We start from the raw sequence: 13,330 nt of genomic DNA, 5'->3' as shown, positions 1-13,330 counted from the left end.
ATATGGACTAGCTAGTGCAAGTGCATGCTTTAATCTGTCATTGATCTAATTTTGCAAGATCTGAAATGTACAAGGGCGTATATTGACGACATTATTGTGGGGGGAAAAGATGTCGAAGACTGCAGGCTAAACTTGAATGCAGTCTTGAGTAGGTCGGAGAAGCACAAGGTAAGGGTCAAGTTTGAAAAGTTAAAATTGTACCAAAGTGAGGATGACATATTGGGTTATGCACTGGGCCATAATTTTTACAAACCATCACCTAGGAAGGTGAAGGCTATTCTCAACTGTGCTATGCCTAGAAATCCCTCTGAGGTTCACTCCTATGTTGGAATGTTAAACTTCTATTCCAAGTTTCTTCCTAGAGGTAGTATGTTGTTCAAGCCATTGTGTGACTTGTTGGCAAAGGATGCAGTGTGGGAATGGGGTGACCTATGTGAAGAAGCATTTAATTTGAGTAAGCAAATGTTGGTTAATAGTAATGCATTGGCTGTGTATGATCCATCCAGGGAGCTAGTTTTAGTATGTGATGCATCCCCTGTGGGCATAGGTGCCGTGTTGACTCAAAGAGATGGGAAGGAAGAGCGGCCAATAGAGTTCATGTCAAAAATGTTGACTGCAACGCAGCAGAGGTATTCACAATTAGAAAGAGAGGCATTAGGAATAATAGTATCTTTGCAAAAGTTTCAAAAATATTTGTGGGGGAGAAGGTCTTCCATTGTAATGGATAATATGCCACTAAAATCCATGTTTTCTCCTATGAAAACAATGCCCAAGGTATCCACTCAAAGGCTTCAAAGATGGTCTGTAATTCTAGGAAACTACCACTAGGAATTGGAGCATAGGAAGTCCAGTCAAATGGGTGCCGCAGATATGCTTTCGAGGTTGCCTGTAAAAGAGTATGCTTGTGATGAAACTTGTAATGTTGTGGTAGATTTGCCAGACTTGCCAGTGTCATTTGAAGCAGTAGTTGAGGAAACTGACAATGATCCACAATTATCAGCTGTAAAGAGATATGTTTTAAATGGTTGGCCTGCAGTTTGTCCTAGTTTAGATCCAAAAGCTTACTTTGATGTGAGGTATGCTTTATCACTTTAGAATGATTGCATTTTGCTGGGAGACAGAGTAGTCGTTCCCTTTGGTTTGAAAAAAAAGGTTTTATGCAATTTACATGACAGTCATCCTGGTATTCTGAGGATGAAACTTAGGGCTCGATCTATCATGTGGTGGCCGAACATCACGAGTGACATAGAAAGGGTTTGTGAGGCTCGTGATCCATGTTCCAAATGCAATTTCAAAGCAGCTTCAACAACAACCATCTCGTGGGTACCTACCACTCAACCGTGGGAACGGATTCATATAGATTTTTATTTTATGAACAGTGTCACATATTTAATCTGCGTTGATAGTTTTTCTAAATGGGTCGAGGTGTGGACCATGGACAAGACCAATGCCTCCGCTGTAATAGACAAATTAAGTCTCAGTTTTTCCACCTGGGGGTTGCCTGTGGAAGTGGTGAGTGACAATGGTCCACCATTCAACTCTTTGGAATTCATTGACTTTTACACGAGGAATTTAATTGTTGTCTCTAAGAGCGCACCTTATCACCCACAAGGAAATGGATTGGTAGAAAGATTTGTCAAGACAGTTAAAGCAGGGTTAGGCAAGGAATTGGCTAAGGTTGATGGTAATTCTCTGTCTATCAAACTATCAAATTATTTGTTAGCTTTGTGGACCACACCGTCCACTGTTACTAAGAAATGTCCTTCAGAATTCATGCTAGCATTTGAGCCAAAGACTTTAGTAAATGTTAACAAACCAAAGCTTAGAAAGTATGTGCCATCTAAAAGAGAGTTCAAAATCAATGACATTGTTAAAGTCAAACTATCAAAGAATCATGATGTGTTTATTGCTAAAATTGTTGGTCCTACACTGGTGCATGTTGAAGTGTTTGACACAGAAGTAAAATTCTTACGCAATCGAAGAAGAGCATGAAATGCAGTTATTAGTGGAATAGATTTCAATATATTCAAGAAGAAAGAAAAAGATGTGGTTCTACACTCCTTGTGGTGCATCTGCTACCAACAGTGACCCGCAGTTCCTAAAAAGATTTGTTAATTACGAAAGTGTTAACCTGGACATAGCGAAAGCAGTACAAGAGATGTTTTCAAACCACTTGTGGTACCTGAGTGAGGAGTTGTAGGCCTGGCATACTTTGATGGATCCTTTTATAGGTATGAAAAGGAAAACGTGACACTCCGTATGAGGACATGTGAGGGAAAATATGATATTGGGGCATTTTTTAATTTCAATTCAATTAATTCGGGAGGCTATTGAAATTGAAAAATGCCCCCATAATTTCAACAGAGTGGACGGCATTAAACTCAGTCAGACATGAAAAACGATTTTCCGAAAGAGAAGACGGCGAATATTATGTTGCCAACAAGGTTATTCGCTAGATAAGAAGAGTCCGCTCGCCGCTGAAGGACAGGGGTGAGAGTTCTGCTGACGTCAGCTCCGCCCTCCTCCCCCACTACTCCGGTGGATGGGGGAGGTTGGACAAGTATATTAATTGACCAACAATTCCGTAATTTCAATCATCGCCTGATGATGCGTCCTGTAACGGTTGCTAAAGCTTGCATGACAAAGCGCAACACGCAGCTGCACCCAGAAGCCATTAGCAACGATGCCCCCTAAGGACTTTACTTCAACGTTTTACATATGGATAGCACTTTTTCTGCTCCAAAAAACTCAATTGAGGGTCCTCAGTACTTAGGGCCCTTGGGGCACGGGTTGCCGTTATTTTAAATTAACCAAATTTTAACATGTGAATATAAACCTCATTTGGGTCATTTTGAGACTAGGAAAACATAACTTTTCACAATTATGAAAAATAAGGGCCGGCCTAATATACATATGTAATGTTATTTCCGTCTTCCAGTCTTTCCATCTAAAGCAAAATATCTTTAAAACTACACAAATTAAACAAACTGCCACCATAAACATGTCATTTATGATAGTTTTGGAATTTTTTGCCATTGTTCATAAAAACAAATAGTACTTCTTCCTGGGGACTGAGGCAGTGGCGGCGCGTGCGTATACGCATGTTAGCAAGTGCACACCCAAAGATGAATAAATTATAAAAGAATACTATTCCTTTGCAACGCGAAGGATAAAAGTACTGTCTGCATATGCAAGAAACATGAGCCTCCGAACGCTACAGCTATCTCCTTTTCGAATTCACCGCTCTACAAGTGTGCGATCCCGTGGCATCGTGCCGGGCGCATTTTCGGTCTGTGCGATCGCGTGAGGGAGCTCTGGCGGGACGAGGTAAGCGAGGGGGGTATGTGCTGTTAAAAGGGGCGATGGGAGCAGACCTAAAACCATGCGAATGCGCACGCGCATGTTTTTGGTGACTGACTAGCAGGTAGTGTAGTGGTGTAGCCGCCACCTACACTACCTGCGCCCAGGATCCTAGTCCGTCTACAGAGCCATCTGTATGGCCGTTTTCTACACTACTTCCTCTTAGGGTGTAAGGAAAAGAGAATGAATTTCAACTACCGTCACTTGTAAAGGTGTGTTGAGAATAATTATTTTCATACATGCTAATATTATTTCTGTTCATGCAATTTTAAGGATAGAGTGTACCAGTGATATGTTTTGCTTGCTATGTATTCTATTACGACGAAATATGACGCTCATGGATTAGGATTAACATAATATAATTAGATCATCGTATATCTGCTCTAATGCACACCCTAGATAAATTACCACCAGCCGCCGCTGGACTGAGGTTAAGGTTTCAATTTTTAAAAATCTATATTTTTGAAACTTTGTATTATGAAATTATGTAGCTGTGTATTTAGCATAAACTATTCAGCGGGAAAGATGGTTTCACTTTGTATTATGGAAACTTCATATTATCCTGATTTGAAAAATTGAGAGTTTACTGGATTAGTACCATGGTCATTTCATGCATTTCCTTTAATTTGATCATTAAATGACAGGAAAATACCCCATCTCTTCCGAGCAAAAATAACAATAAACCTGGGAATATGTAAATTCACTAGTTCATAAAGGTCATCTCTTATTTTAAAGGTATTCCCTGCCATTTAAATTTGCATCATTAAAATATCTTATTACATCACTACTTACCCACATTTCTTACATCAACTAGGTACCCTCTTGGTATTTCTAAACTTTACTCCAGTTTTGAAAAAGCTTTTTCTTACACTTTGACTTCTAATTTAGAGTTGCTTGGACAGTTGCATTGCCGCTTACAACATTTTGATGCTGTGAAGACAAGTTTCCAGAGCTTTCACAAACTCACCAAGCATATATTGCCCTATTATGGAATAGCTCCTCAAAATAAGGATGTAGCCATAGTGACTCACCTTTCGAGATCCCCTGGGGTTTCTGAGAAGCCCACACTCCACGGTGGTGCGACATGCGATTGGCCCTCACAGCCCTCCAAAATGGTCTCATAGGATTCTCCCGCTTCGTGATAAGGAGTGGACGGTAGGGAGGTGCGATTGTTGCCAGACACATCCACCAGGCTCATCTTCCTTTGAGATCTGTCAGTGTAAAGTGCAATTCATTATCAGGACATTGCACTAATCCATGGGAGAATAGACAATACCAAGAATATTGCTAGTTAGGTATGTAAAGACGATGTATTAGATCAAAGCATTGGAAAAACTGGTGAATGTTCACCAAGTGACATGCACCAAGGATGAAATATGCTTCAATTACGTTTGACTGATATTTGAACCTGGAGCACTTCCCTGTGAGGCCTACCAGAACTTGTTGATTTAAGTATCACACCAGCAATGAGAGTAAAAATAAAAGTAAAGTCAATTGATTTTTGATGTGTACTCGTTGGGTCCCCTAGATGCTGACTGATGGACACAGGGAGCAACACTTAGACCGTGCTCGCAAATTTCTTCAACAACTTGAGGGGGAGGCAACAAGAAGTTTCTGAAGTCCATTGTCACGAAAGATGAAACGTGGGTGTTCCATTACACCCCCAAAACAAAACACTTAGGTGGCAAACGCTTCAAGAGCGACGATGAAGTCCGAGCAGAGGTCACACGCTTCCTCCACGAGTTGACGGGAGACTTCTTCAACTTAGGGATACAAAACCTGGAGCACCATCTTTAAAAGTGAGTTGAAAAAAATGGAGACTACATTGAAAAATAGGCAAAACTGTTAACTTTTCAAAGATATGAAAATTGATAGCAATTAATAAATTTTTCTTTTTGTAAAAAATATGGGAACCTTACTTTTGGTACAACCCTTGTAGGATACAATGTAGAAAAAGATTTGAACATATATCATAGAGATGGGTCAAAAAGAACCGAATTGCCAAAACAAACTGTTTGCTGAAATGAGCCGTTTGTAAAATCAACAGTTCTCTAAAACTCCCAGTTCTCTGTTCACGACTGCACTGCACACATGCAGCATATTTGGTCGAGCATGTATTCTCACCAAGAGATATTTTGAGCTGCGCTTACTCTATCAAGTTCGTGGTGGCTAGAACAGGTGGTGGGTAAGATGCAGACCATCCAAGGCCACCGAAGTGCATCATAGACGACCGAGCCCCTCCCCTTCCTTCTCTACCATTTTTCTCCGTCTACAAAAACGAACAGGATAGCTGCTGAATGGTTTGAATTCCCTAATATTTCAAACTGGTATTCAAAATATTAGGTTCTAGTTAGTCGTTCATTTTCTCAGGGTGTTCATTTCTCGGAGGCTGTTCTTTTCCCCAACGTGTTCATTTTGCAAGGGGTATTCATATCTCGGAGGGTACTCATTTCTTGTAGGGTATTTATTTCTCAGAGGGCGCTCTTTTTTTGGAGGCCATTCATTTCCTTTGATGGTTCATTCGGGGACTCGCGTTCATTTTGATTTTGAGTTCATTTGAACATTTTCGTTCGATGAACAGGATGCGATGGCTCAGGTTAATGGTCTATTCATGGTTCGAGCTATCTGTTCGTAATTTGTGCAATGGTTCAAAGTTAATTTAAACATTAGATTGAAACTTTATTTTGATTAGTTATATTAATACTAAAATCTATTTCAGCAAACGGAAAAGTTAAGCATAAATTTTTTAACTATGTTATATCCACTATATATTGTGCTATTAAATTGTTTGCAATGGAATTAACTTTTAACTGGGTTAATCTGTATTTTACCATGCGTTGCTTTAAGAGGTGTGAACTGATGATTTTGGGAAACAAAAATTTGGGCTCAACTTTCCTCAATTTTCTTGTTTGTTGTGTAATTAGCCATCAAAGGGGGAAGGACTTGGTACTCTTTCGGAGAAAGTCCACAGAGGCATATATCCATCATTTGCGAAGGGATGAAAACAATATGTTACCTATGGCAATTTATATTTGATGACATTAGATTTTTCACATGGCGACATTTTATGTGTTTTATTGCGACCACTTAACTTAATTCCACATAAATACACATCAAAAGGGCTTACGTACTCTTCATTTGCTTTCCATGTCAATATGTATGTATTTATGTTACCAAGTTCCATGGGTGTCACTCATTTTACTATTTTTTTACATTCTACCAAAAGCACTAATTTATCAATGAAACAGATTATTTCTCACTGTCTTACGTATGCTATTATTGATAGTTAATTGCATTCTTAGTGTGGATAAATACCTGACTCAGGCTTTAACGAGGAGAAAAAATTGATATCTTAACGAGGAGTCTAAGAGAGAGATTCAAAAATGATATTTTTACCAAAAATATTTATAAAGAACAGTTAGCTCCCCTATGAAAAAATTGTATAAACCTGTTCTAAAATTGAGGAATGTATAAAAAATTGAAACAGTTTTATACAATTTTTTCAAAGAGGCTGTCTATGAAAGTCTAATTTGCTCATGAGAGCAGCGTTTAAAAACTTTTCTGGTGATAGGTTGATAAATATTAATTTTGGCTTACTCAAGAAGTAAACAGCCGATATTGTCCTGCACACAGATAATCTAATTTCATAACTTGCAAGTAAAGGCCTGAGACAGAATTTGCTTGAAATTACCATGACAAGCTGCACAAACCATATGATACCACACTAAGCTTTCATTTACTCTAAACGTTCGATAAACAGTATTTTCTACGTGAATATGCCTGACTAGAACAGATATTTTAGCCATGAACAGATATTTTGAACTGCTCTTTTTACTGAACAGGTTCAAAGTGAATGGTTCATCAAAATGGACAGTTTAACCCACCTCTAATACATATAGGAATACATCAAGGATTGGCCGGCAACATGGCGTCCGGTGACAATGTAAACAAGTGTGGCTCCTGTTATATTAGCCTCGACATGATGGAAAAACTTGTCCTTTGTGGGATATGTCTGAATTACTTTCACCTTAAATGCTCAAAGTTGAATGAGCTCAGTTTTAAAGTCGTCCAAGAAAACCAGTCACTTTTCTGGACCTGTCTAAATTGCAATGTCAAAAAACTTCGTGCTGTCTTCAAGATGGCTGACACGATTACTGTACTTGCAACGCTTGCAACAGAAGTGGAGCACCTTAAAATGAAATTAAGCAGTTTAACCCTGGGAAAAGACTGCAGTATACGTATAGCTGAGAAGTCGCATGTTTCCACAATCATTCCTAAACGTGGGGAAACTAACGTTTCGTCTGAATCTGGAGCTATTCCTGTTCCTCCGGCGGTTATTGATATTCTCCCGCAAGGAAGAAACGCTGAATTTGAAAATGCAGTAATCGGAACTGTTGGTGACATTTCTGACAAAATTAGCAATAATCAAAATGAAGCTGATGATCCTGTGAACGACGGCTTTCAAGAGTTTATCTCCAAAAAGAAAAGGAGAACAAATCAACAGGTACGTAATCAGCAGACGGACAATACCCAAAAATGTACTCGAGCAGCAAACCAGGAGTCGACGAACTCATTCAGAGGACATAAGCCCAAAAATAAACGCAATCAATGTGTTTTTGGGACAAACAAGGAAGTGGAAACCTTCACGGCGATCCCTAGACGAGCCTGGATATTTCTCGGGCGCATTAATCCAAAAACTACTACCAGTGAAATATTAGGTTTCCTGCGACGCAAATTTATTGATAGGGAGTTTGAGTGTGAAGAAGTTAATAGAAGTAAAAAGAGTGTTTCATTTAAGATTGAGGCCGATTTAACTCTTCTTGATAAATTACTCAGTCGTGAACTCTGGCCCCTGGATGCATGTATAAAGCGATTTATTTTTCGCAAGCCCTTCGCCCGCAGTGATAGGGTAAATGTATCGATGGTAAATGATGAAAGTGTCGGGGAAAATCATCCAGATCTACCCTTGGTGGACCCATCTGGGTTGTCGCAGGATCACTCGGGAACCGGACCTCGGGAAATTCCAGTGAACACTGTGTCGTATAATACAAGATCGAAATCTAAGTGACTAGGAGAAGATGGAAACTTGCTCAAGTTTCTTTATTTAAACATTCGATCTCTCAGAAATAAGACTACTGATTTAGAGGTCCTTCTTCAAGAAAAGAAGAGTGATGTTTTATTGGTAACAGAACATTGGCTGTTAAGTGACGAAATACAATGCTATGCTATCAATGACATGAAACTTGCAGCTTCGTTTTGTAGACAGGATAACAGAGGGGGAGGTGTTGCAATTTATTGCAAACCTTCCTTGTCTTTTTCATGCAAGAAGACGAAACATAACATTGAAAAAGTCCATGAATGTGCATCAGTAATCTTAAGAGCATATAAACTCAGTCTAGGGGTGATTGTGACGTATAGATCTCCAAGTGCCTCTTTCATCTCTTTCTTACAGGAATTCAGTGACACAATTCAATTTGTGCTAAGTTGTAATGTTAACTACCTAATAATCCTTGGTGATTTTAACATTGATTTAAAAAGTCCCTCTATCCAACGTGAAGAACTTGGTGCCCTGTTTCAATCTTTTGGCTTAGCAGTAATTAACGATGTCCCCACGAGGGTAACTTCTCAATCTTCTACTCCTATCGACCTAGTTGTAACTAACTTACCAAATAAGAGGATTTTGTGTAATACCATATTTAGTCATATGTCTGACCATTGTGTCCTTGATATTGAGGTGAAGCTTGATGATTTTAAATCTACTGCACCAATATATATTACTAAACGTTTTTATAATGATAGCAGTGTTGATGAATTTCTTAAGAGTTTGGCATGCGTAATTTGGGAGGACGAGAATTACATTTCTGATGTCGATATTAAATTTAACTCCTTCCTTAACAAATTTTTATTAAATTTTAACCATTCCTTTCCTTTAAAAACAGTAAAGTCTACCTGTAAAAGGAAAAATGTCAAATTCACGTCGGAGCTGATGGACATGAGTATTAGAGTAAGAGATTTACATCGTCAATGTAAATTTTCTGATCCATCTCTTTATAATGAGTATAAAGTACTTCTGCACAATTATAAAACTCAAATCAAGGAGTTTAAGAAAAATTATTACAGCCAGTGTATCTCCTTATCTAATAATTCATGCAAAGCAGCATGGAATGTTATTAAGCAGCAGACGAATAATAAACCCACCCAACAGTCGCCACCTTTCATAAAGTTTAAGGATATTGCTGTTTCAAAGCCCAAAAACATAGCAAATTGTTTTAATAAACAGTTCTGTCAAGTTAATGATGATAGCATTCCATCCACTATCAAAGCGATGAGTACTTCTGCCTCAATATTTCTTTTTCCCTCAGATCCTGCCGAGGTTGAAGATGTCATAAAATCTCTCGCTAATAAATGGTCTGCCGGAAGTGATGGGGTACCTATGCCTATTATTAAGCTAGCTGCTAAAATTATTTCTACCCCTCTATCGGATATCTTCAATTTATCAATCTGCAATGGTCACTTTCCGACAAATTTAAAATTTTCTGTGTTATGCCCAATTCATAAAAAGGGATCTTTGAGTGACTCAAATAACTATAGACCCATAGCACTACTTTCTGTTTTCTCGAAAATCTTTGAAAAACTCTTTTACAACCGTATCATTGTCTATCTGTGTAAATTTAATTTATTGAATCTCTCCCAACATGGCTTTATTAAAGGCAAGTCAACTATGTCTGCTGTTTTTCAGCTTGTTAATGACATTATCTTAGGTCTTGCCAACCAGAAAGCAATTATTGGGATTTTTTATGATTTAACAAAGGCATTTGATACTGTTAACCATTGCATATTGTACAGTAAACTTGTCCAAATCGGAATTAATGGCAATGCTTTAGCCTGGATAAAATCCTATTTAACTAATCGTAAGCAGGTAGTGCAATTAAACACTAATTGTAATGGTGATGTTAATCAGAACTACTCAGATGTCCTTATTTCAAATTGTGGAGTGCCCCAAGGATCTATTCTAGGGCCACTATTATTCATCATTTTTATTAACGACTTACCATCTCATTTGCATCAGAGTAAAGTCATTTTATATGCTGATGATGCTACTACTCTGAGTTTTGGTAATAAGACAGGGGAGGTGATTGATATGGCACGCTCATCAGTAGCACAGATGATTGACTGGTGTAAAAGTAATAACTTAAAATTGAATGGAAATAAAACATGTTTTTTAAATTTCCATCACAAAATTAGTCCTCCAGAAACGAGTCCTCTACTTAAGACTAATTCATCAACAGCCATTCAGCAGTCTATCTCTACAAATTTTTTAGGGTTGAAATTAACTGAAAACCTTGATTGGCAATATCATATTGAGGATTTAGTTAGCAAAATGGCAACGGGAATATATATGATTCGCAAATTGGCTCCAACTACTTCATTAGAAATACTGAAATTGATATATTATGCCAAAATTCATTCTCACTTGGCTTATTGTGTAGTTTTATGGGGAAACACAAGTGCTGCTGCTAGAGCATTCTCTATGCAAAAAAGAGCCTTGAAAGTTATGGCAAATGTGTCCATCAGGTCTCCTGGAAAGCCATTATTTCTAAAATATAAAATAATGACACTACCAAGTATGTACATTTTTTACTGTGCATTATTTGTAAAAAAGAACCCTACCTTATTTTTACCAAACTCCTCGGTTCATGCCTATCTGACCCGTGGGAGTGAAAATATACATATTTTACAACAATTATGTGCCAAAAGAGGTCCACATCACTCTGCCTCGCTTATTTTTAACAAATTGCCTACGAGTATAAAACATATTTCAAATATTAATGTTTTTAAGACAGAATTAAAAAATTTTTTACAGCCTAAGGGTTATTATAATGTAAATGAATTCTTGTCTGATAGTTCATGACAACATGTATGTTTTGATGTTCTATGTCACATGTTCTATGTCTCCCTGACAATGTTCTATGTCACCTGTTTGACCCATGGAACAATAAAGATATTATTATTATTATATCATTCCCATAATATGCCATATTTCATACGATATAGACACAGTAAATTCTTTGTAGCATGGTGTTGACTTTCTTCAAGTATCTTTGAATGCCCAGACTTAGATGAGCACCAGGTTTTTTTTTCAAATAACTTCAAAATGCTTTAATACTAGGAGGATGGGAGTTCCACGCTACCTAGAAGGACGGCTATGGGTCATTTGACCCCTAAAATGAATTTTGAAATAAAACGTTTCATTTTCAGCCAATATTAAGTTTAATCCTATTAATTGTTGAATTGGTTCATTAAAAACACTATTTAACATTATTTAATGTTTTTTCCATTGTCAAAAGTTAATAACGATTATTTTAAAAAATCATGAATTAAACCATACTTAGCAGTCGATTGCAAATCTGAATATACATGCACTCAATACAAAATCGCTGATATTTGGCACCTTTTTCTTTTTTGTGCCCGTGGAGATATGGCTGTTGGAGACGTGTAAATAAATTGATACATGCTATCCATCATATCTACTCCCGCTTATTTTTTTATTATGAAATAGGATGGTCTCTGGTATTCTTTTATTCGTTTCGCAAATAGTGTCGTCTGAGATCATGTTGCTGAGAAAAAGTACATTATTGTTCTAGTTTGCCTGTTCCTACATAAGAGAATGGCCTAAGGTATTTTTGAACACTCAAGTTGAATGGATTACATGGCTATTTTAGGGGTCATGGATATTCGTGCGTCACGCCTGTTTTTTCAGATCGTCCATGCAAGACAGGTTTTCCATTTTTTTCTAATTTTCTGCTATCTTGATGGATGGAAAATAATTGTCACAAGTTGCATTTATTCCTAAATTCCTGTATGTTACGGTCACTTTAGTAATTCTTTATTCCCCCAACACTTGATTTAATGGCCAATCTTCATCTTTGCCGCAATATGGAAATTAATTTAGGCTGTATTTTCATTTCACATCTGTCAAAACCCAGTACTCAAATTCCAAATTTGTCTGGTTTACTTGGAATACACCTCATAAAAGAGCAGCTGCATTTCATTGGATAGAGCTGCTCATTTGCTGTTACGTCAAAGTCGCCATCGGATTCACTATCTTGGACTTCTTTGCTGCCATCACATGCAGATGATGATGGATTGGTCAGAATGTCCTTGAACTAATGTTTCCAATTCACTTCCAGACTGGTATTCTATATTCCCTACAGTTATTTGAATGGCGACCTCTTGATATATTCTCGACTTCTTACTTTCTTCCTCAACTCGCTACTCATATGCATGCAAAAAAATATACTAACGAAAGCGAAATATGGTAGAATCTTCTCCCGTTGAATTGGAGGTATAAAGAGCTGGAGAGCATTAGAAATTCATAAAAAAGAAAAAAAATTTCAGAAGTAACGCTAATTGCCGTTTGAAAGGCCATTGAAAGACCGTATCCTGATTTGTATCTTCTAAGAACTTGTAGTAATGTTTCTTCTCTGTCCTACGTGCGGATTCCAAGAGTAGAATTTACAGGAGAATTTTTCAGTCCACCCAAATCCTCCGCTCTCTCAAAAGGAGACAGAATTTTTTCCCAGGGCGCAGCACAGTCCACCCGCACCAAACCCCGATAGGGTCAGGTGGCACTAAGGCTGGACACACGGCAAAAGGGCAAGGACGAGTGACAGAGCCATCAGGCCAGAAAAATGAAACAGTTATTCATAAACCTGATGAGGCGATGATGAAAAACAATTTCTCTAAGAGCTCTGAATCTTGTCCGACTGAACACAGTCATGGGATACGTGATGATTTTCTGGTGTGGGTAATACAATAATCATTAACCCGGTAACGCCTGAATTAAAAAGTTTCTGCGATTTTTGTGGTAATCATATGTTTTAATACGAATGAAATTCTGAGTCAGTCAGTTCAAATTTTATTCTTTTATCTCCACAGCCTGGTACCATATGGTACCGCTAGGTGTTTA

General features: G+C 37.8%; 1 protein-coding gene across 1 annotated transcript in view; it reads right to left on the bottom strand.

Moving 5' to 3' along the window:
• Window positions 1–13,330, bottom strand: part of LOC124169085 (protein phosphatase PHLPP-like protein) — a 204,865-nt gene that overhangs the window by 26,940 nt on the left and 164,595 nt on the right. Inside the window, exon 16 of the mRNA XM_046547559.1 lies at window positions 4,392–4,571. Within this exon, the coding sequence (XP_046403515.1) occupies window positions 4,392–4,571 (180 nt within the window). The remainder of the gene's footprint in view (window positions 1–4,391; window positions 4,572–13,330) is intronic.

This window comes from Ischnura elegans, chromosome 12, assembly GCF_921293095.1.
Source record: "Ischnura elegans chromosome 12, ioIscEleg1.1, whole genome shotgun sequence".
In the NCBI taxonomy this organism is placed as follows: domain Eukaryota; kingdom Metazoa; phylum Arthropoda; class Insecta; order Odonata; family Coenagrionidae; genus Ischnura; species Ischnura elegans.
The sequence above is the reverse complement of the archived record's forward strand: the minus strand, read 5'-3'. Positions and strand labels throughout refer to the sequence as shown.